Genomic DNA, 21,476 nt, shown 5'->3' with positions numbered 1-21,476 from the left:
GTGAATGAATAAATTATTACATAATTGTATTGTTTAATAATTAATGAATAAATGTGGCTTTGTTAGGATTTTTTCATATTTAATATTTTAGTATTTAGTTTCATGATGTCATTTCACTTAATGAAGGTACCTTATTTTATTTCACGATAACACAATATTATCAATGATTCATATTTATAAATTATTTGTTGTTCATTACCGCAGTTCTAATTTTCTCATGTTTTTTCACATGATTTTTATTTAATTTAATTTTTTCATTGGAATGACACTGATTGGGTAATCCTTAACAATCAATTCAGTTATCCTCTTAGATTTCACCTTTCTGGACAGAAAGTGTGAGACGTTTATTTACGCACAACTATTCCGTAATGGGGACATGGGGACACAGACAACGAGTCATAGTCTGGGAATTCAGATTGCAGTAAGTATTTTACATTGATCAGCACAGTGCTCTTGAGGGAACTGCCTGTTTTCTGGCTTAACAAGGCTTTGCAACTCTGCATGACATTCCAAATCAACGCCTTTAAAGAGCAATTATGACAAAAAATTATTTTAGATGAAACCAGACATTTTAGGTTTCGATTCTGTTCTTATTCATGACTGTTGCAAAGTGTATATATTTTGAAGCCAGTAATGATTCAACTGTGCCTTGGAGGCACCCTGCAGGCCCTGCTGCTGTTCCCTCAATACTTTTCTTTATTCTTTTGTTTAGTTAAAAATAAAATTCTTCTTTGTCACATTTTACAAAATTTTCACTTACCACTAACTTTAATAAAATATATGGAAATGCATTTAAACATGTTATTAGCACTCTAAAAAATTATATATTTTTTTTCATTTCATATTTGCATTTGTTATAAAACAACTGGATTCAGTTCAGTCATGGCACAATGAAGAAATAAATATTTGAATATAGAGACAGAAACAGGGTGGTCACGCTTTAACATGTGAGGAGTTCTCCCTAAGCTCTATTTAATTGCTCGTTGTTACAGAAAAACATTTGCAGTTTGATTGGTGAATCCTAGGCTCTGGGTTGAGGCCAAGAGCTACTAAGAGAGCCCATTGGCCAGCACCCTATGGACAGGATATCATAAAGTGGAGAGGGCCCCCGAAAATAGACTGGGCTCTTTTGGTGTTGGGACTGTGGAAATAAGGGCTGAGGGGAATGAGGGGCTGGAAGGCGAGTGGAGGTGTGGGGCAACTGGGGGGGGGGGGGGGGGGGGGCACCTCTGTCTTTGTATTAGTCAGAGAGCAGTCGGTTATCGGCACATGGACCTCAGTAATTAGCCAACAGGGGAGATAAGATATAGTGAGGCACTATGGCTTGAGGGGGTGAAGGGGTACACTGGGGGGTGGGGGTTTGGTAGGGGTCCTGAGGGCTCTTCTGTTTTTGTCCAAGAACCCTGGGGCAGCTGGGTACACCACCTGTTAAAGAACACCGAAATGGTCTCCAATTGGAGACCAGGCTGTGGACCACCCCATTAAACACAGAGGATATCGAAGGAAAAACACCACTGACTGAAAGCCTGAAATGGAGAACAGGCACTGGAAGCATCCTGGCCTTATTGCAATGTTCTCCACCTGAAGTCACTCAAGCTCTGGTTTATTGCCGGTTCGTCGTGACCAGCAGCGGTGAAACACACAACACCAATTTCCGTGGTCATATGACATTCGAATTGCACACGGACGAGGCCTGCAGTGGGCTTTGTAATTATGTCGGCTCCTATTGATACAATGTGGATTTGAAACGGTTGCATTTTGAAGGTCATGGATGATTGATCCTCCTTGATGTGTTGTTTTAGTTGTGACTAGTTCACAAATGCCACCGGTGTCTCCTGCCACATTAGCTGTAATGCACCAAATGAACACATTCGGCGGAGGCGGCGTCGTGTAATTAATCACATCGGGCGTGTTGACATTGTACAGTTGTCAGAGATCGTGCAAATCTGCGAATCTGCTGTGTCATATGTGTCAAAATGAGATCAGACAGATGTTTTGTTGGATGTATGTGTTCCATTCTGTGTCTGTCATGCATAGTTTCATAAGTGGTTAATTGTCTGTGTGCTCATGGTTCCGTCTCTGTGTGTGCATGGTTCCGTCTCTGTGTGTGCATGGTTCCGTCTCTGCGTGTGCATGGTTCCGTCTCTGTGTGTGCATGGTTCCGTCTCTGCGTGTGCATGGTTCCGTCTCTGCGTGTGCATGGTTCTGTCTCTGTGTGTGCATGGTTCATTCTCTTTGTACCTGGTTTTCTTCCTGTGCTCTTCTGCCTCCCCTGTTCTGCCACCCTTCGTTTTGTCCTGTAGAGTTGTCAGTCAGATCAGACCCACTTGTTTGGGTAGGCAGCAGAACAGCATAGTGATTGGCCTTGTGAGGGGCCTTTGAACCATCACAGCCTTGGTCTAAACCCAACATTACAGGAACAGTTGGGTGGGGGAGGGGTGTAGATCACCCCATTGTCCAGAATGTCTGTAGTACCTTCTTTTTTTTTTCTTATTGCCAATTCGTCAGGAGCGGAAGGCTCGTCACGCCATATCACGTTGATCGTGCTATGTTCCCCTAATGTTCCTCATCGTTGCCAGGTCTCTTTAGAAAGACACAAGACAAAGGGGTTTCGGGGCCATACTGTTCCACAGTTCAGTGATCCAAAGTGCTCTCAGATGAACTATCTTGTCAGCCCGTCTGCTATTTATCCTTATGCAGGATCCCATTGGGGGAAATGGGCACTTCCGACAGACTGCCTCTCAGTCAGCCGGGCAGTTTAGACCTCCTTTCATTAACCCCCAACGCACACCACCCCCAGCTCAAATTAACCCCCTGTCACTGCCCCACAATGAGAGTGGGCATGGCCAGCGCTGATTTATCCCACGTCTATAGCCATCATGAAGGCACGGTGCCCCCCCCCACCACCCACAACCACCGTTTCCCCCATCTCCCCCATTAGCCATACGCCCAGCCCTCTTGGCCTCCACTGCCTCACCCGAGCCACCCCCCTCCCCCCCCATCCCAAACCTGTCTCTCTGTCTGCAGAGAAGTCAGACAGGGCCATTAGTTTTGGGAGAGGGATCGAAAAGGACTGGTCGGAGATGAACTGGCTACGAAACAGAGTGTCCACATCAGGAGCGTCTGTGTGAGTCTGAAGGTGTGTCTGGGGTGTGGTCCCCCCCCCACTTTGCCCCGGCCATATGCTCCCTCAGGAGGCCGGACAGTTATGGCTGTTTGAGAGAAGAGAAGGGGCTCACAGGCTTTACTCCAGACTCACATTGACACACACTGGGAGACCCACAACCAACGCCCCAAAACCTAGCGCGGTGACCTACCCCCACAAAGCTTAGAGGAGGACAGAGGACTTGGATACACACGGTCCCAGCAGAACCTTCCGACGGATCTGTGTGAACGACAGCTGATCGAGGCACTCACCCCATTGGATGTTGGCGTGTCTCGCTCTGTCTCGTCAGGCGTCCTTTTGGGATCGTAGAAACAGAGAGGTTATGTGGGTGGGTGATCTCTCCCGCGGAATGTGTCCGGTTGGCGGGCGGTGGAGCTCCGTGAGGTTAGCAGTGCTGTGTGTGTGGTGTTGCTGCCTGAGCCAGGGGTGGGTAGCGGCAGCGCCCGGCGAAGGGGTCGTGCCAGGGGTTTCAGTCCCTCTGGTGTTATTTTCGACAGACGCGGGCGCCGCCGCCGAGGACGGGGCCAGCGAAGGGGCCACACCGGCCCCCACCGCTGAACACGATGACGACAACTCCCTGGGATACACAGGTACCGACCCCCCCCATCTCACCTTCTGTTGCCGCGGTCACCTCTTCCTGTTCTCTGTGTCTGCATTTGGTAGGAAGAGAGGGAGAAGGACGTTTTATGAAAGGCACTTCAAGAAGTGATTTGATATCAGTTTGAGCGAAATGGTGAATTTTCAAATCCTTGATTTGAAATCAGTGATTTCCTCTCAGATCATCTCCTGAAGTGACAGTTTTAAATCATCTGTGTGTATCTCTCTCTATCCCTCCATCTAAGTCCTTCTCTCCTTTCCTCACTTTCTCTCTGTCTTTCTTCTTCTGCTGTACGTGCAAAATGAATCTATAGTTTTTTTTTTGTTGTCAGGTTTTCCCATTCTTTAAGTCTATGCTGCTTTAAGTTGTTATTGCTCAATGGTCAAAATGTGAGATTCAAGGTGCTGATTACACAGGGAAAGGAACATTCATGATTATTGGGCTCTAAAGTTTCAATCACGGCATTGTTTACTGTATGCCGACATGCAGAAAACACTGGTGGGACACCTGCGGAAACGGCAGGAGGGGAAAAACACCAACGCACATACAGGGTACCAGCATGCGTAACAAGCAACTGTCATATTAATTCTGTACTTGTCACACCTGGTATGTGAGCCTTTTATTCTCTACCGTATTCGGGAGGATTACAACCAGCATGTTTTGAATAATCTCAGTTGCAAATTTCTTTCATAGGGATTAAGAAATCCCCTGGCATCTGTATACTAGGTTTAATACACAGTCAGGAACTGAATAAGGTGTTCACAGCCTTTGTCTCCCCACAAGCTCCGTCACTACGTAAGGGATATGTAATAAAACATGACGATCAAGTTGTGAAAGCCTCTCTGGAGACCAGACTAGTTTGCCGTTTGTGAACACAGGAAGAGGAGAATTGTGGGAGAACGAGGCAGAGGGGTATGAGTAGTGCGTCCGTTGACTTGGACGGTGTCTCCAGGGGCCGTATGGTTCTGCAGGACAGTGAGGTATAAGAAATGGGACCTACCTGACAGACTGAGGCACACACACACACACAGATGGGATCTTAAAGTGATTCCAGATGAGGCGTGTGTTGGGTTGTTTTTCTGGAACTTTTTCCTGACACGAGGGTAATAGGATAGCCCCTTCACTTTGTTGTGCTGGTGTGTGAGGAGTCCTGGTTCCCGTGGTGATTTACTGGACCTCCCACACAGCCTCTTCAGGAAATCTCCTGCAGAAACAGGAAACCCCGTTATGAACTGCTAGAGCCATTACCCAGGATCCATCGCCGTGTCGGCTGGAGAAGAGGATGGGATTCCTGGACAAAAAGGTTTCAGTACCTCAGGAAATACAAGGATCGCTTCCAGTGTCATGGATCTGAAAATGACATTATCTGCTCACTATATAACAAAAAAGTTATACATATTAATAAAATACTGTAGCTTACTGTGTTTCTACCTTGACATATAGTATAGACCAACTAAAATTAAAAAAATTATGTGCATTGCCTTTTGAAATAGTTTTCTAATCTTGGCTTTAAAACCTGTTTAAATGCCCCCCTTCCTTAATGTACTGTGAACAATTCTTTATTCCCGTCATTTAATCCCATCTACGTGTAATATGATGTAAATCTAGCCGGCACAGCCGCGTAAGTGTAAATGAAGCCAATATGGCCTTGCAAAGGCGGTTGCTGATAGGATAGAAAGGACTGCAGCAGAGGACTCCATTTACCCACCGCCGGCCCGGGCGACACCACAGATTACCAGCCTGAAAGTTTCTACTTTTAGCAGGGAAAAGTTCACCTTCGAAGGGCCACACGGGAAAGAATCCTCTATCTAATGTCTTTCCCCCCTCCGCCCTTTGGAAAATGTTACATTGATTAAGCAGTAATTCTCACCATGTGGCGGAGCTAAGAGGCTGATCACAGCAGAGGACATTGAGCTCCATGTGTGGAAAGTGGAAATTGGTCCCCAGGGTCTGTCCAAAACTCGGTCCCCACACGGGGAGGACTCACATCACTGTGAAACCGCTCTGAACAGGATCACAGTGTGATGTGCTTGGACTGAAATATCGGACATTTTGCTTATACAACCTCGTTTCCAAAAAAGTTGGGATGCTGCTTAAAATATATGCCCATTTTGAATTTGATGCCAGCAACACATTTCAAAATATTTGGGACAGGGCAGCAAAAGACTGTAAAACTTGTGTAATGCAAAAATCTAAAAAACTAAACCTGGTTGAATATCACACAACTAATTAAGTCAATTGGCAACAGGTCAGTAACATGATTGGGTATTAAAAGATCCTTCCAGTGAGGATTGGTCTGTCAGAAGTGAGGATGGGGAGGGGTTCACCACTCTGTGAAAGACTGCATGGGCAAGTAGTGCATCAATTTGAGTTTGGGGATGTCATCATCTACGGTACACAATATCCTTAAAAGATTCAGAGAATCTGGAGAAATCTCTGTACCAAGGGACAAGGCTGAAAACACATATTGGGCCCTAAGGTAGCACTACATTAAAAACAGACAATTCTGTAGTGGAAATCACTGCATGGACTCAGGAACACTATTGTCTGTGAACACAGTACATCACAGCATCCACAAATGCAAGTTAAAACTCTACCATGCAAATAAAAAAACATATACATAACTGGCTAGAGGGTGTGTGATATTTTAAACATAAACCCAGTCTAAGGGCAGTTCATAAGCATGATTAAATGTAAAGTTTCTGGATGCAGCCCTTAGCCATATTATATTGGCCAAACATCACACCTTCTTGGGCTTTATTACTGAATAAAAAGATGGATAGGGGATGTTTTCAGTGGAGTGAATGGAAACAACCCATGGTCGGTATATATTCATCCAAAGGATTATTAGGAACACCTGTTCAATTTCTCATTAATGCAATTATCTAATCAACCAATCACATGGCAGTTGCTTCAATGCATTTAGGGGGTGTGGTCCTGGACAAGACAATCTCCTGAACTCCAAACTGAATGTCAGAATGGGAAAGAAATGTGATTTAAGCAATTTTGAGCGTGGCATGGTTATTTATCACAAACACCTCTGCAAACAGCAAAGCACCAGTCATTCCTGGAAAGTCAGAAGTCTGTCGTGTTCCACCTGAACGTCCTGTGTTGCTGGCTTACTGCGATTATACATTTGTTGACAACATACATAATAATCTGGAATTTTTGGGTCATACATGTGATTTATTTTCAGATATATACAAGGCTGATACAGTGTGCTGTCAGCCAGTCAGGATCAAGGAACTGAACCGGGTTAATAATGCAGATTGAAAACACTTATTATTTGAACTAAATTGTAACTAAATTATAAATGTGCTCAGATTATCTCAAAACACCATTATATTACATTCAATATGACACACTCTTGACCTGAAGTTTAGTCGAGTGTTGAAATAAGTGCTTTTATATGCTTCTCCAAAACAACTTGGCTGTTGTTCATGGCAGCCGGCGAGCTCTCACAAAAATTGCTTCCTGAAATCAAAGGAGAAAGTAAATGTATGTCAATAATAAATTAAAGCGACCTGTTTCAAAGCTCGGGGATTACAGTTGCATGCTAAACACCCGGCAGCACTTAAAGTGTGAGCCCACACACTCCACAGTAGTTGCTGCGGCAAAGCGCCACAGATAGCGAAGAGACAGGTCCCCGGTTCATCTGCCGCAACATAAAAGGCCGAGCGTGGCCTCGCGACAGCCTATCTCCGCTCATCTCCCGGGCTCGGCGGCGACAGACGCCGCTGCGCCTGTCACACATCACAAAGGATGCCGACGATCAGCGCCTGGCGCTCCGTTTGTCAGCTTATGGAAATAAAGGCGCGCAGGGAAGTGAGGGAAGGTGAGGTTTGCCCCAGTGCCACCGCTGATTGGCTCTTGAACAGAATGGGTCTAGACTGTAGACAGCATCCATACTTCAGATGGTTTCCTTGCATCCTGCCCCTGAACGTCTAGTTTGGGGCCATTCGCTACGCTGACGGATGGGCTGAGAGACATCTAAGCTGCTGATGGTCTAAACGGGAGGCCTGTAGCTGATTTAGGCGGAGAATGCCAGACGAGGCTACCTCCATCACTCCGTATCCCTACCAGGTGACCTGTAAACGTTCATCACGAGTGATTGAGCTGCGGGTGTCCCGGTTTGTGTCCGTGACGTCTGGCGTGTGGGTCGTGGAGTTTGTGGTCCGCCGTGGGTGTTGTCTGGCCGGCTGTCTCACTGGTTGTATGGGCCTCGTCCTGACAGCTTTATCGTGAGATAGATGGAGGGCTCTGTTCCGTGCCTGTCCCCTTGTCATTACCCGCCCTGCTCTGGCCTTGAGTATATACCCTACAAAACCAATCAAGCTGTCAGCCTGCGTCACCCTGCCCGTACGCCTTGATCCAGAGTGCCATTGTGTCTCCGCACTGTCCCTCACTCTTCGGTGGAAGTTCCGTGGCGCTCCCGACGATGGGATGGCGTACGTGCACGGCGGTCGCTCTTGCTCACGTCCCGCTCGGGGAAGAGCTGTTCCGCAAAGCTCTTGTTTCCCCGGCGTAGTCAAAACGAAGACTGCCTAGCCCGGAGAAAGGATCCCACTTGAGATGTAATTACCTCTGACCCGGAACGGCCGTCGTGAAGAGGTTCCCCAAAGCCTTTACGGTGAGCCACAGAGTCGGGATGGTGATCCCGTTCCCCGTCCAATCTCTTTTCATCTCCCTGATCCCCACAGCTTCATTCAACGTTGTTTCAGGAAATAGCTCTATTAGAGATTCACGCTCTCGGCGGCCTAATGCCACCCGGCTTGAGTGTGGGGAAAGAACAGAGGAAAGAGGAGAGTGAAAAGAGACTGAGAATGGGGTTGGATCATTAACATCCATGTTGTAGTTGTGGGGATTGAGGAAATAAATTGGTTTCGTAGCTGTTGAAAGGATTTTCAGGGAAAGAAGTGGGTCGGATTTTGCTTAGCGCTAACAATCAGCTTTGACTTTTGACCTGCCCAACACCCCTCTTATATCCAAACAGACAAACCCCTGGGTAGCCACAATGTTTTTTCCCCCTGCCTCCCATGTAAATGGGCCATAGTTTGCACCAGCTGTGGAAGAGTAGAGAAGAGTGGGTGGTTAATTCCTGCCTTTGTATCGAGCTTGGATGTCCATATGGTGTCTTCGGGACTCTCAGGCTGCCTCATTTCTGATTACCCAAATTGAAGGGGAAAGCATGTAATATTAAGCAAAGTAATCCAGCGATAAACAATAAGACCTTTTTGTCTTTTTTTTTTCCAGCCCTTTTGTTCTTAGCACATTACCGTCGCTGCTGATTTCATTAGCCAGGTCATTGCCATGGGCTGTACGTTCCCCGCCCTACGCATTCTGAATTCCTGCTCTACACAAAGGAGGCTGCAGAAAGCATTAAGGATGGGAAGGATGTTTCCTGCAGCCTAAGTGCTCGGGTCTCTGATGCTTTTCTACAGGGCCTCCCGTCACAAATGGACTTCAACATCAGGCTTCCTCATGTAGGCAGAAAGTTCATTTGGGGAAAAAATTGATTTTCTTCTTTACCTGTTTTTCTGCAGGGATCAGTATTATTGCCTTTTATTGATTTGAATGGAAGGATTGGTATGAGAGAGGGTCGTTTTTGTAATGGTTGTAGATTGCTTTATTAATACCATACAGCTCCGGAAAGAATTAAGAACCACTGCACCGTTTTCTTTCCTTTCCAAAAAAGTCGAAAAGGAAGGTTTTGAGTGAGGAACAGAAGGGTTAAAATTAAGAGACACCTGCAAATTTGAATGCTTCTGTTCCTCACTCACAACCTTCCTTTTCAACTTTTTGGGAAAGGAAAGAAAATGGTACAGTGGTCTCTTAATTCTTTCCAGAGCCGTATATGGATATTGTTTTATCATATCATGCATCGCCCAGGACTTGGAAAGACCACACACATAACGATGACATTAAAGTGTTTATAATACGCCTGTAGTGTAAACCTACAAAACAAGTCTGAGTTTAAAAAGCAATTTTCCTGTCCTGCTCATGAATGCGGTGGGACTAGCAACAGCAACAGGTTTTGAATCTGTGTGGCACTGCCCCTGTGTTGCAGAATGGCTCTGTGAATGGGTGTGTATTGCTGTCCCTGATTGATGTCTTAGTACTCATCCTTTATATGAACATGTCCTGCGCTGGTTCCAGAATGCAACCAATTTTACCACTAGCATTGCTAATGATTTGATCAAGCTTGTTTGGGTCCCTTTTTGCCACTTTCTCTTTCCAGAGTAATAACTGCTTTGATCTCCTATTTATTAATAACTGGGATAACAAATATCTTTCTTTACGCTAAAAGCTACCACCAATTACTTTGTTTTCCAAATATTCAGTTCCAAGTAATTGGCCTCACACCATTTCACAAAGGACTCATTTACATCCCATTGTCTTCCCTCATGACACAGCTCATAGTCTCCCGAGAATTTCTGTAAGGGACTCGTGTGAAGTTATTTGTGTAGAGAGTATAAAGAACAGGTGACATATCTGATCTGACACTGCCTAGTCTTGTCTTACAAAGACTATTGATCAGGTACAGTAGTTTATGATCCATTTGATTTTGTTTGGTTTTACATCAGTGCCCGTTAGCGTTTAGCCAAGCAGGTGGGGCTGTATGATATTAAAAGCACCGGAAAATTACCAAAACATCGTTCCATCCACTCAGCCGGGCTTCTCCAGACGCTCGGATACTCCATGGAGGAGATCATCGCCCACGCTGGGTTTTGGGAGGTGGAGCAAATGATAAGGGGTCCAGGTAGGCTGCCTCCACTCTTAACGCGGGTGAGGACCCTTCCAAAGGTTTTCGTGCCCTGAGGTTTGAGCCACACAGCGGAAGGAGGAAGCTTCCAGAGACAATAGAGGCACCTCAGCCTCCTCAGCGTAACCAAGGCATGGCTGGTCCGGGCGGATATCTGTGATTTATGAGTCCCGGAGAGAGGATGGAGCATCAGTCACCTGGGCCACCATATATAGAACACGGCCGATGTCCCGAGGGAGCCTCTTTCACAACACATTCACGGCTGAACGGAAACAGAGCCTTTTACGAATACGGATGCGGAAAACCGTAGGTGGTGGCTGTTTCGTCCCGGTCCGGCTGCGGCTCCTTTAAGCGTCTGCGCCATCTGCCGCGGCCCGTCTCCCGGTCAATTAAGCCTGCCTACGAGTCCGCAGTCACACCTCATGTGCCTCTGCCGTCCACATAGCCAGACAGGAGAGATTAGTCCAATAACTGTCAGCTCTAACAGCTTTATGATTTGGAAAACTGTTACTCTATTTAATAGATATGACACTATACAGTCTTCCCCGGCGGCCGGGCCTGGTGCCGGGCTCAGATTAACACTGTGTGTGTGTGTGTGTGTTTCTGTGTCAGGGGAGAGGGTTAAAATCACGTGACGGTGTCTGTAAATCTGAGCAGCACCTGCTCTTGGGACGTTGCCGCGTGGTGTGAGGTCAGGGAGACCAGATATCCCATCGATCAGATTTATTACATTCATCACAGCAGCAGTTTGTTTTGGCAGCTGATCTCACCGGAGGGAGAGAAGGAGAAGAGGCGTTTTATTTGAGACATGGAGGGGAATGCTTTTAGCATGAAGCTCTGCCTTTTTGTTTTTCTCAGCTCGGGATCCATGGAGAGAGATCAGTCACCAATGTGGTCCCAGACTCCCCTAAAACATTCCCACAAACCCTGATGGAGGGTATTATAACTAAGCAATTGGAAACTTTTAAGGAACAGTCCAGAATTGGTTAGAAAACCACACATAGAAAGCAGATGCTTTAATGTCTGTTACTGTGGCAGTATAGTCCACTGAGAACCCATTCATGTCATTTTTACCTGATATTTGTAGATTTGTACTTTCATGTTTTAAGACATAATGCAAAATATGCAAATCCGAAACCCGGATGATTTATCTGAATAATCATGATTTCTATTTAGTTTCTTTGGTCCTTTGGCTTTCACTGAGCCCCTATCCAAAGATTTGGGTTTGTCCCTCTAGTGGAAACATTGAGAACAGCTCTTTAGCCAGCTGACCTTGAGAAAAAATGGCCAGTCCACAATCACTGCGATGTACTCTGTTATCAGGGCCAGTTCCCTCAAAACATTCACATGAAATAAATAGTGGAGCCTCATCATCATTATCCTCATGTGCCCCCTCTTCTTTTCTCCCAGCAAATCGCAACGTATCTCTCTTCTCACTCTCTCTCTTTCTCTTAGTTCCTGCTAGTCTGCCGGGCTGCTAGGGAACTCAACTCCTTTGATACAGATTTAACACGTCAACATTTCCTTTTTGCTTAATACCAGATCTCTGAAACTAATATTTTGTTTAGCCCAAGCAATGTGCTGTAACATTCGTCTCTGTAGTGAGATTATACATGATTTGCTGAAAGATGTTACTAGAGCCCAGTAATGAGTGGGTTTTTGCGTCAGCATAATTAGTCATTACAAATGACTTGACTGTTGCAAAGTACTGAATAAATACAGAAGGTGAAGCATCACTATAGGGCAGAATGGGGTTGGTTGATACATGGCCAATACAAAACAGCATCTTGTTCGTCAATTTAGGTCAGGACTTCAAAATATTTCAAAGGTCAAAGGGATTTTAGCATTCTTCAAAGGTAAAAGCAAACAGTCATGTTGTTATTTGATTAAACATGATGATGGGACATGGGAGAATTGATAAATACTTTTAAAAGGGAAGGGGGAGCTGTATTTCAAATGTGTGAGTTGCTTGGGGACGCCAGATGGTAAATGTGATCTTATTTTGTGAGTGGTTGTCACAGTGAAGTTGCTGGTCACAGGCTGACAATCTCTTGGTTCAGACTTGCTTGTCCAAACTGTGAGTCATGTGACTTAAAATACGCAACATTTCGGACAAAGACAGAACAGATATCTGTTTGCAAATGCATTTGTTCATGTTAAACCTTGTGTAAATGGGTTCTATTATTGATGAAAAATGTAACAACCAACTTACTTTACATACTACGTGGCAACCAACCTTATTTTGGCCACGTTGTCACAAGTGGGCAGTGTGTAACTCCATGCTGGAATATGACATCACAATATTGGTTGTTTCCCTTACATTGCATGCAATCAGAAACTGATGTTGGGAAATAAACAAATGAGTAAAAAACTTGACAAACATTGCCGATCTCCCCTCACTCAGAGGTTAATAAACACTAGAACACTAGACTTGTCTTACCAATGGACCTCCAGCATCTTGCCGGGCTCTGATTGGCTGGAGGGACCATCTCAATGTGACTCCATAGAGGTGAAGACAAAGGCATCACTTGGCTCGCTTACTCCACTAATCCAATTAAACCAATTTAGCATGAAAACACAATTCTACTTGTTTCTGCCACCGTGCGTCTCCACGAGGGAGAAGGAGAGAGGGGACGGGGGCGTGGGTCATTCAACAAGCTAGGAGACAACAATGACTGGAGAGTCTCCGGGAGAGTGAGTTTTGTTTCCGCTAATTGGGTTAAATTCCTGTCAACCTGTTGTGCTGGCGCAGCCGTGCGTAACTGTACGCCAATTGGCGACCGTACAGTACCGGAACAGTTAACATGTGGTGCATATTAATCCGTGATGCTGAACGCCTCCATCCGATAACTGGCCGGCGTGTCATTATATTCACACGCACAGTGCTATTCCTTACACGTGAGATTCAATATCTAGCCTAGTGAGACCCAGAGGGGTTATCAACAAACAAGTGAATGGGAGTTGTGCCTGCAGTCTAGCCTCTGACGTCCAGCGTTTGGTCGTTTCTGCCGGGAACCTTCCATGCTAGCAGGCTTATTTTAATCAGCCTCCGCGTTGGTGCCGACGCTAAACAGATGCTAATGGGAGGCCCATTAAAAGACACCGGGGGAAGGGGATTCAGTCTGCGCAGGCAGGCGGAAAAGCAACAGCCTGTTTATCGCCGTACCCCTTATTGTGCTTCTAGCCTCGCCATGGCATCCCGCGAGGACCCCCCTCCCCTGGTTCCTCTGTCTGCTTTCTCCTCGATTCTTCGTAGCGGCGTCATGCACCGGGGGCACTCCCTGAATGACAAAACAGAAACCCATTTTCTATGCCAGACGTCATCTCAACGAAAAATAGAGACATTTTATTATGTCTGAAAGATTCAACCGAAAACCCTGTACAGAAAAGTAGAATGTCTTCGCCATGCTGTTTGTATTTTCTCTCCTTCCCTAACGGAGCCCTCCCAGTCTTTCTCTGCCGTTTTCTCGATGTGATGTTGACAGGATATATTTTTTTGGGGCCTTTGTCTGGTGTTTAAATCAGTTTTTGGCTCGTTTGGATGGACGGTTTTTCATGTGCAGGTTTGCAGTACTCTGGCTGAGCTTGAGCCCAGAAGGGCTAGCTTTTAGACACATTCTTGGGTTGTAACCGAGAGAGCTGGGAGACCTGAAAGATGTCCATGATGGATGGTGTTAGAGAGAGAGCGAGAGAGAGAGCGAGTAAGAGAGAAGAAAGAGGGAGGGCAAGAGAGAGGGGCACACGTGTGTGTGTGAGAGAGAGAGAGAGAGAGAGAGAGAGAGAGAGAGACAATTAATTCAATTGAAATTCAGTGTATGATGTGACGTTCTAGATATTGCCCAAGCATATTGGAGATTATTATTATTAACTTATATTATTAAAAAATAATACATATTTAAAGTAATGATAATAATGATCCTTTTGTCAGTTAGTAGTACAATAATCAAAATAAATTAAAACAAACACTAAGAATAACAATTGTGAGGAAGAACATTGTTGTTTTGTCACATACATTTTTCTTTGTCATTTAGCAAATGCTCAAAGTCCGGTACTTTCTCTCTTTTTGTGGTAGACAGTGATTTGGCACCAATCTAAAGCTCTCTGTGTCTTATCCCAATAGGATGGGTTGCCTATTGTCGCCAGAGAGGTCTTTGAAACCCTGAATAATGGTCCAAAATCTGGGAAAAGGACTCTCTAATTGCTTTTTATTCCCAACATTGTGTCAGAAGAGTCATCTGTTCCAGGGAGTGTGAAGCATTCTCTTCTTAATGAAGTCCCCCCCCTCCTCCCTCTATGTCAGATCTAGAGCCCTCTGTCTGTGGTTCCTGTTGGCGACCTGCTGCCTACTGTAATATTTACACTGCCTGGTTAGATTGCCTAGTGGGGTGAAAGCTGAGCATCGTGTTCCTGTGATTTAATATGTGCCCGTGAGACCATAAATAGTCTACTTCTTTACCATAACGACTTGTAAGCTCGATACGTTCCCATGTAAATTACATTATGTACAGCTTTTGTCAGAAAGTCATTGCAGAACTGCGGAGCATTTCACAAATTGAGCGAATTTACTTGGTCCATTATGCCGTTCGTAAACGTCAGGATCCTGAAATATTTAATCAGATTAAGTTTATTAGTCTAACATGATGAGGGAGCGTCGCTAGCCCCGCGAGGAGGGTAATTGTGTGTTCCCTCAGCGTCCGATCTGAGGTGATTTGCGGGCTGTCGTCGGAGCTGGAGAAGTACAGTGACACCCGAATGATTTGTAACTTCCCCACCACTCTAGGTCATCTGCCTCTGAGCTCCAAATCCCCCTCTCCTCCTCCCTCCACCGACTTCCTGCTCTTCCAGCCCGTGCTAAGTACTGTATCTGTCATGCGCCTGGAATCTATACAGCCGATCCCCTTCTCTCTCAACAAGCCCTCTGTGGGACACAGTGGTCTCTTCATTCCGGATGATTTACAGTATCTGTGAGTCATGTCACCGACGTGACACCGTGCGCATCAATCAGGCGTTAGTTACTGCCTCACGAAAGGGGGGACCGGGAAAGGAGAGCGGACAAGGGCGGATGGTATGCACATAACAGGCCTCAGGTAATCCTATCAGTCTGCACTGCCGTGCCTCCATTCATCTGCTGGAGGTGACGCCGAAAGGAGAAGAGAGGGACGCCTTTATGAGATGCTGATGGAAATCGATGCTGTCGGCCAGACAGTGTGCTCATTCCAGTGTCCTGACCCCTCTAGCCCTCTCCATTCCGTCAACATAAGAGGGTCCTCAGTGTGCCGACCTTGGCGTGTGGACGACGCCGCGGTCACAAGTTGCACGGCGGGTCAGCTTCGATAGAGGATAATGTCTGATGGGCTTCCCGCGCCTGCCAATGGGATTCACAGCCGCCGAACGGGACACGGAGACGCGTAAACCATCCGGCCGTTTTGGGATTGCCTGGAAAGAGCTGAAAAGGCTCTATCAAATGTAAAGTCTGGCTCAGACATTGTGAAGTTATTGCCGTTTATCTTTCCAAAACACCTTGGAGATGCCTGTCAAAAGCCGAGGTATGAGAATACCTGTTTAGAGAAGAGAAAGAAATGAATCAGTGTCTGAATGATGAAAGGATGAAGTGAGTGGAGAGAGTGAAGTGTGGATGACATCCAAACATAGGATGTGAATAAGATGAAACATATAAAGACTGTGCTTCCATCAGCCCAAGGTGACTCTGCTTCTCAAGCTGTATTACACAGTCATGCCACAGGACTACCCAAGGCAGTTGTGGATAAATTCCCAAGATGCATTGCTCTCTGGGGAGGAAGATAACTTTCCTGGGTTTTTTTGTAATTGTTTCGGGGCTGGGGCAATGTGTTTGCGTCTCAGTGGGGAGTATCTCATTCCAGGAAGAGTATTTTTGTTTTGTGGAGTTTTGTTTAGTGACGTGATGCGATCTGTGGGCATTAAATAATAGAAGATAATGCTCCCTTGCCCCGCCTCGGCTGTGCTTCACCCCGTCAGTCACCTCTGGGTTGGGACGGCCTGGGCTTTGTGAGGGCTCCTGAAAGGGACACAGTATGCAGCCAGCGGGGTCCCCATTCCGCTCCACATATACACACACACACACACACACACATTGCAAGAAAAGAAGAAACGTCCCCAAACTCCCTTTGAATATTAAAAAAAGAAAATAACATTTTCAAGAAGAGAACGAGGAAAGAACCCCTGTCTGGACGGACTGTGATAGAGAGAGAATGGGGGTAGTGAATAAACACTGATAATACTGTGTATATTGTTGATTACAGTGAGCTCCTCATTAAGATCCCAACATGCACAGGGGGAACGCAGCTTTCCACAGGGTTGGGAAGATTTGGCCCCAATCACAGGTTGGCAGTGTATCAAGGACGCTTGCTGTGAATTACACCGTCCAGAGGCTCGTTCAAGTCTCTTTTCTTTGTGGGGGGGGGGGTGTACTGAAGCAGATATTCAATCTCTTTGAGTTCCTTCCTGCAATACTGTTGGATCTCATAGTTCTCGCTGCATGTGTCGTCATGGTCTTATGTAAGGGGGGGGGTATTTGTGTCGGGGTATTTGTAAGAATAGCACTGTCACAGCACCAATTAAGCCAAGCTTCATTCTTCTCATTGTGTTGGTAGTGAAATGGTTACAGGATTGAATTTCAGAGACCATTTCTGGGTACATTCCTTGACACTTGGTTGGTGGACTACCTCGGGAGGTTCTGGGTACATTGCTTGACACTTGGTTGGTGGACTACCTCGGGAGGTTCTGGGTACATTGCTTGACACTTGGTTGGTGGACTACCTCGGGAGGTTCTGGGTACATTCCTTGACACTTGGTTGGTGGACTACCTTGGGGCCAGTCAGATTTAGGATTGTTGAACGGGACTCCACATGCAAGGGGTGGTTGTGTTTTGGCGTGGTCCGACGCTGTGCTTTTGACACCATGTGGCCTGGGTGCCTGCTGGTGCTCCTGCTGGCCATGCAGGGGGTCCACCCGAAAAAAGGTAATCGTCACGGGAACCCTCGCCATGTTGGCCTGCAGATCTCTCCATCCCAGCGGTGTAAGAGACCACAGGACAGAGCTCAGGGCCCCGGCCAGGACCCCCTGTTTCTGAGGCACCACGGCAACAAGGTACACAAATGTGACCAGGTCATCCACAGTAAGTCAAACTGAATTATTTGTGCATTCGGTCCAAGCGCGGACAGACCTGGAAAACGTTACATCCTAGACCCTGAATTTTTAACTTCTTTGTACTTTAAACTCCCAAGTGCTTGAGGACTGTTGATTTTCACCCAGGATGGGTTTCAAAAGAGGCTGGACATGTTGGCTGTCCTTTATATGCTGGCTGTGTTTTTTTCTGTTTGTGGAGGTTGTGGAAACGGAAGGTGAATTGGCTCATATGTTAAAAGCTCTCCACCGTCTCCTCTCCGGGCTTAGTGCTGTCATAGCCAACACAAATATGTAATTTTATCTGTTTTGTGCTTTTCTGATCAAGGTGGCCTGGGCTGAGATCGAGGAGATTAGAGTGGGAGAGATTGCCTGAAAGGAAGCTCAGTTACAGGCATCTGATATGGAGGGCTGTTGTAGGCAATGGACAGGAAGTAGAGAAAAAACATTCCTATTAAAAAGAATGAAAAGATAGTGAACTCAGACAAACCTTTCAGTTATCGTCATATGTGAACTATTTAGAAAGTAATGTCTTCATTCCTAAGTTTTGTAGTCTTGTGTTGGTACCTTCATAGTTTACAGAATGAAATGCCTGACTGTTTAAGGGGATAGTTCACGCAAATTACCCAGTGACACAATCGTTTGTGATGCTCGACATTTGGTCACTTTTTCATTGTTGGTGCATGAGAAATGCCATTATCGGTCCCATGATGTACAGGGGATTTGTGTGACAAAAGTTACAGTGGAAACAGTGCCAGGGAATCTAAACCACATCACAGATTAACGTTATACCAGTTCCATAGTCTGCTTGCTGTGTGAGGATGTCCTTCTGTCATTTGTGAGGGAACACTGTGGGTCAGCCATGAAGTTTCCAGTATAGCATGAGAACATTGTCTCTTTTGATATCTTCCATATATCTATGAATCCTCAGATAATAACACTGAATTAAAATTTATATATGTTATTCTGTTTTTTATGTTATGTCATTTTTTAAAAGATACATGCCACGTGTTGTTATTGTTATTGTTTAAACTAAACATATTACCTGTATTAAGTTTGTGTGTGTGTGTGTGTGTGTGTGTGTGTGTGTGTGAGTGTGTGAAAGAGTTGCTAGTCTCGGTGGGGCGTGAGTCCATAATTGCCTGTAAGTTTCCGACTTGTAATGTTCACTGGTCATGGCTGCAGGAACAGTTTCATTTCATTTGGAAGTATTCAGCTGTGCAGCCAGTGGCAGAACCAGAGCAATTAAAGGATTTGTGGCAGGAGCAGCACACAGAAAAACACTAAGACATCAAAATCCTGTATAAGGCATACATGAAGAGGAATGATTGAGAAATAGCAGAGATAATAAGATTGAATTTAGGTTCCATGTAACTATAAGCTGTATGGTCTTCTAATAGTTGTATTGTGATCCTACCTACACTGAGGCATGACTAACATCAACATATTGTACCCAAGACAGACAAGTTTCATTAACTCCCACTGGAGGGCGCTGTGGGGTAACTAATCAGGCTTCAACAGAATGCGCCCTGAGCTGAAATTTTCTCTTATGTGTAAATTCCTTTTTTTAAGATGTTTGATTCGTGTTTTCAAACTTTTAAAATGAGTCGAGTACATACCATTTTATTAAAATATCTGATGTATTGTCTGAAATTACAGACTAGAAATTATTGCACTATAATGAATGAAATGTTGACTACATAGTCAACTTAACTGAAAAGACAAATGACTCTGTTTGCTTATAATGTAAAAAGAAAAATGACCTACTGTACAAGAAACAATAGACTACTTTGGCTAACCGAGCGTTTATTTGATCAGCCTGTAAATACAAAGTATATTCGATTTAGGTTAGCTATAATCTTACACATTTAAGTAGATTAGCATCTTTAATCGGGGTTAAAGGAAACCTTGTTCCCGGATAATCGCGCCTAAAGTGAATTTTAATTGACTGATTAAGATGTGTATCTTGCCCAAGCAGAGCATGGGATTGGGACTCTATAGAAGCTACTTAATGCCAAAAGTGGTTTATCATTACTGCAGCCAAACAAGCGGCTGTGGGAACTAGACTTTAGGCGGAATCGCTTCCAAATAGACCATTAATTTATATCACATGTATCTTCATCTTGAGGGAACATTTTCTTCTAGGATGTAGATTAATATACTTGTGTTTTTTCATTTGTTCTCGCCTACTCAATGTTATTGGATGTTCGTCCACTACCAATAATTGTAGTTCAACCAAACCACGCATTCTTATCTTCACCATTATGGCTGTGTGTTATATTATATTAATTATATAAATATTATTCTAGCCCACTGCCTAAAATAATTCCAGCTAAAACTGGAAACATTTGGTGTTATAATTGTTAACATATTGTCGACGGTTCACACAGACTACGCATAACACCCAACATATGCCACGCATGGGAATTGTGATAAATAACCATGCAGTGGGTCCGTGATACATGTGGCTGGTCACCAACTGATTTGACAGCTTTCAGCGCTGCGCTATCCAACCCGGCCTGGAAGAGGTTAAATTTGTTCTATGGAAAACCCCATTGTTAGCTTCTTGAAGGGGGGAGAATGGCACATACCATTTGACGAAGCATTCAGCTCCAGTGAATGAAGTGCTGTGAATGTGAATACGAATCCCCCTGCCCGAGGTGAAGGGGTCTGCGGTACACACAAGGATTCGAAAACCCAAATACGCTTTTGTGGAGCAAAACTTGGGTAACCCAAGGGCCACTGTGAATTAATAGATGAAAAAGTAGGAGTAACGCGACCGATATGCGGACTACAGTCTCCTACCTTTTGACTCTCTAAAGCCGCGGAGAAAATAAACTTCTTAACTTACCGTTCACAAGTGACAGATTCAAAAACGGACCAAAATGATGTGACTGCGAGCATAGATTCTCCTGGAGGAGTTAAATTCGGACGTACACTTATTTTCTTTGGCACAAATGATCACATCTAAACTTTTCCTTGTGGATTGTTAGTAATTTTCTTCCTTTATTATCCATATGAATATGAGGAGGATTCGCCAATTTGAATTGGATTGTAGGCTACGGACGCCCGTTAAACAAGAATGAGACGAGACTACTGAGACGAGATGACAAACTCACAGAAGAGACACAACATCTGACTAAACAATAGCTGAAAACCTCGAAACTTGTTTATCTATCGCCTTTTGGATATCTCATCAGTTTATAACAACTATTTTTTACAACGCAGAGCACGCGTCCTATTCCTTTTCTGTGGATTGTTCACGGTCGGTTTATTTATTGTCCACAATTCATGGACTATTACTTCTGACAAGTCACTTACATTGGGGATAACATTGTTATTACTGGGCAAATATTTGCAAAACATTTACAAGATTTTTTCTCTTGGAATTCACTTTTTTTTTTTCAAATTGACATCAATATTATGAAGGAGTGTATGATTGAAATATTTCACAAATAATTTGGATTAATCAAGCAGTTTTTCCAGACAAGAGACTTTGAATAATGTCTCCAACTTCTATTGGGATTGCGGTTTTACTTGGGATTTTCCATGTGTGCTCAGGTAAGCAACTGACCATCCTTTGTTTTTAGACCGTTACCCAGGAGTAAAGAAATGTCTGAGAATAATTTTAAGTTACTGAATTGTGCATTTAAGCTACTTGACATCAGTGACTTTTAAATACACTCAAGACAAGAGGTTTAAATTGTGGGTTTACCCATTTCCTTATCTTATTTATCTTCATGACCCTCTAAATCACAAAATAACATACAACAGATTAACATGCC

The 21,476-nt window shown here is 44.7% G+C and overlaps 1 protein-coding gene across 2 annotated transcripts in view; it reads left to right on the top strand.

The window, feature by feature from the left end:
• Window positions 1–13,162: 13,162 nt before the first annotated feature.
• robo1 (roundabout, axon guidance receptor, homolog 1 (Drosophila)) overlaps window positions 13,163–21,476 on the top strand; it is a 160,783-nt gene continuing 152,469 nt past the window's right edge. For both annotated transcript variants that reach the window (XM_034291657.1, XM_034291656.1), the window contains exon 1: window positions 13,163–13,221. In XM_034291657.1, coding sequence (XP_034147548.1) covers window positions 13,199–13,221 — 23 coding nt within the window. In that variant the 5' untranslated portion in view covers window positions 13,163–13,198. The remainder of the gene's footprint in view (window positions 13,222–21,476) is intronic.

The sequence above is a fragment of the Esox lucius genome, chromosome 1 (assembly GCF_011004845.1).
Source record: "Esox lucius isolate fEsoLuc1 chromosome 1, fEsoLuc1.pri, whole genome shotgun sequence".
Classification (NCBI taxonomy): Eukaryota; Metazoa; Chordata; class Actinopteri; order Esociformes; family Esocidae; genus Esox; species Esox lucius.
The sequence above is the reverse complement of the archived record's forward strand: the minus strand, read 5'-3'. Positions and strand labels throughout refer to the sequence as shown.